Genomic DNA, 3,529 nt, shown 5'->3' with positions numbered 1-3,529 from the left:
GGCCATGGCTCACGGGCCCAGCCGCTCCGCGGCATGTGGGATCCTCCCAGACTGGGGCGCGAACCCGGTTCCCCTGCATCGGCAGGCGGACGCGCAACCACTGCGCCACCAGGGAAGCCCCCAAAAGTTGTATTTCTGATTGCTTACATTGGCCACAAAAAAATGTTTGAGATATATTTACTTGTGTTTCAAGAATGTTCTGTTATTTTAACTTTCTAAAGTCCCTTGTTAAATAAAGAAATGAAGACAATCCATTTTGCAATGCTTTTGCAACTGTGAGGAATAGGATTATTTCAGCAATTTATATGTAGGACAAAAATAACTTTTATAATTTCCTTAAATAAAATTCTCTAAAGCCCTCACAATAAAGAACCTAGAATAAATAGTAGTTTACACTGTCCTTGAGGAAAACATTTTATTCAAAAGAAATAAGGCAACAGAGAGGTGTGTACATATCTGTGATTTCATCAAAATCAAATTTATACCTTGTCTGATATCGAATGAGAAAAAGATTTTGTTAAGCTTAGAAAAATCAATAGTGAAAATGAAATTGAAAATACTTGCCTGCTGCTCTTACATACTTTATGCACTTTTACTAACTGAAAATCCACTCTAGAAAAGAATGCTTTCACAGCCAAATGGTAACTAATGCTTACCTTCAGCTGAATTGCACACTGTAAAGTCACGGATCAATCGAGTTTTTCCTAAAGAAATTTTGGGTGATGAGCAGGAATAAGAACGTGAGCGGACTCCAGAAAACAATGATTCCTAAAAGAAATCATAACGAAGTTTAAAAAAAATTCTATGGAAGACTTGAAAGTATGTGTTCATCATCAAAATCAGAACCTTTAAAAAAAGGATTCAACTTGAATATTTCTGAGGTAATCTTATTAATGATTTGTTTCTGCTTGCCTCTCACAACTTTAAAAATGTTATTGTCTTTTTAATGCTTTAGTAAACTTGAGCTTTTGGGAATAGTTTCTATATTTCCTGTATACTTTAGAATACAATCATGACATTCCAACCATGTTGGTTAAAAGTGAAAAATCAAGTCACATGACTTTCTCTGCGTATTCAACGAGTTTGACTTTTTTTTAACCTGAGTTGTCACTTATTTTTGTTACTTTAAACTGTAGCATTTAAGCAAAATTCCATATTAACTGAGATCGCTATACATAATTATTAGAAGGTAGAGGAACAGTCACCTAAAATGACAAGTTTTTAAAAGTTCCTAATGGCTATTTAAGTTTGTAATGTTAGCTGCAGCCTCCAGGAAAGAATGCATCAGGTCATTACACAAATCCTTCTAGTCCGTGCTCATCTTTCAACAGACTTTCCATCCAGCACTTCCTGGGATTTTGCTTGAATTATCACTTATTTATATATGTTCAACTTTATTTCTTTTAAATGACCTGCTATTTTTTTCCTGTTTTCCCAATTACCTATTATTTCTATTATTATATTGGCAACATACACGAAAAATGCAAGATGGATAATTTTAAAAATGCTTTTCTTACATGTTCTAGAAAATTTAAATGAATACACAGTAGAATGCCACTAAAGCCATTTATGGCACCCAAATCCCATCCAACAGAGGCCTAGTGGCCTTAGGATTGATGCCCACCCCCATCCATTTTTAAGATACCACTTAAGGTTACAGGTGAAAGAAAGTGGTGCAAAATGTGTTACTAAACTTAAGCCATCAGCAACTGTCCTTCTCACAAGCACCGTTCTCTTCTTCTCCCTAAGTGAAAGCACATGGTTGCCCTAGGCTTACGGTTTAGTTAAAGAGCCTGGAGGAAAGTTGAAAACAGAAGCCTGACCCTGCTTCAAAAGGTCTTAAGCCATGGCTACCTGACTTACTTACTGGGAAAGACCCAGGGAGCCTGGATGTCAGAAAGGCCAACCCGAGTTGTCCTATAACCCTAACAGTGAGTTGGCCACAAAGGGCCCTAGCCAAGTACCACCCTCTGCATTTAAGTCATGCATGGTAATCATTTTTCATAACAGGACTTTGAAAATTATCCAGAATTCTTTGGCAAAAAGTTACACAGGGCAATTACAGAGGCAAGGCAAGACATATTTTATAGGACAGATTCTTCTTAAAAGTGAACAGCATGGAACTGTTTCACAAAGGATTACTTTTCATTCCAAGTAATGACGAATTTTTCACAGTTCCATTCAAAATGCAAATCTGAGAAGTAGCTACATTAACAACCATACCTACTTCTTATTATCCAGAAATATCACAGGACCTTTAGGTTCAGAAGATTATGACAGCTCCACAGGACTCAGAGCTGAGGGAAAAGGATTCAGGATCTGGGGTCAGAAGGCCTAGATTCGAGTTCTGACTCTATCACCAAGCTTGGGCAGCGTGGCCATCTAATCTCTCCAGAACTTCAACTGATCAAAAATTAAAATAAAAGTACTCCTTATATCCTAGGTGAGTTATGAGAAAAGTAAACATTTTATATAAAAGCATGTTTTGTATATTGTAGAGAACACTACAAAAATAAAGCATTACCATAACCACCATATGTTTGTGGTATGAGACGTTTGGGCACAGCACACATTGAGATACATTTACTACTACATTTATAGTAGTAAACTCGATTGAAAAAGAAAACAAGTGGACAACAGAAATCAAAAAGAAAACATAGGTCCAAACAGAAAAGGGCTTTCTCTGCAAGACTGGAAGAGTTTAGCCTTTTAAAAAACCACAACAAAATGAAATTCCAATGCGAAAATGCCAATGACAGAAAAGCTGTCTCCTATGGAAAAACTGACAAAGTCTGTGGTGTTCCAGATGACTTCATGCAGCCAGGAACGCTCAACAAATGTCACCTCTGCCTTAGCAATATTATTTACCTTAACGCCAGTGCCAAGTAAAATTTTATGTGTGCAAAACAAGTTTGATCACTTAAACTCACTTCCTACTACCAGCTTTTCTCCCACTGCTTAAGGGGTGATGGCAGAAATCACAGTATAAAATGGTAAAATTTTCTAAGTATGTGAAAGATTATCTGTATTGGTGGTGATTCATGAAAACAAATCAGCCACTGTAAGTAAGGACTATATACATTAGAGTGGGAGAGAGTAAAAAGGCAAGCTCAGGCAGCTCATGGGTCTTCAAAAAATAAAAGTTTACACATGTGGCCGTAACATAATTTGTCTTTCAGAAATGGGTGGATTTAGACAACATATTTTTCAGGCTTACATAAAGCAAATTAATACCAATAAGAATACCTTCAGCTGCAGGCTACTTGATAAAGAGAGTGATTCAGTCCTGGAGATATTAAAATCTGGTTCAGTGCTGGTCTCAAAAGAGTCCAATTCATCCCCACTAGGAATGCCAGTTCTCGAGGAACTCTGAGACACTGGAGTGTAGCAAATGCGCAACCGCTCGGAATGCCCCTCTTCTTCACTGTCAGCATCCAGGGCATCAAGGCTGGAACTGGATGGAGCACAAAGTAAACAAACAACTAAATCACCAAGTAAGACAGAGCCATGGGTTTCTTTTTTTTTTTTT

The 3,529-nt window shown here is 37.3% G+C and overlaps 1 protein-coding gene across 2 annotated transcripts in view; it reads right to left on the bottom strand.

Moving 5' to 3' along the window:
* The window catches only part of ARHGEF28 (Rho guanine nucleotide exchange factor 28), a 325,739-nt gene that overhangs the window by 114,857 nt on the left and 207,353 nt on the right, over positions 1 to 3,529 (bottom strand). For both annotated transcript variants that reach the window (XM_024122262.3, XM_024122271.3), the window contains 2 exons: positions 3,247 to 3,454; positions 657 to 768 (listed from right to left, as the gene is read on the bottom strand). In XM_024122262.3, the coding sequence (XP_023978030.1) occupies positions 657 to 768; positions 3,247 to 3,454 (320 nt within the window). The remainder of the gene's footprint in view (positions 1 to 656; positions 769 to 3,246; positions 3,455 to 3,529) is intronic.

The sequence above is a fragment of the Physeter macrocephalus genome, chromosome 8 (genome assembly GCF_002837175.3).
Source record: "Physeter macrocephalus isolate SW-GA chromosome 8, ASM283717v5, whole genome shotgun sequence".
Classification (NCBI taxonomy): domain Eukaryota; kingdom Metazoa; phylum Chordata; class Mammalia; order Artiodactyla; family Physeteridae; genus Physeter; species Physeter macrocephalus.
This window is presented reverse-complemented; position numbering and strand designations above follow the sequence as displayed.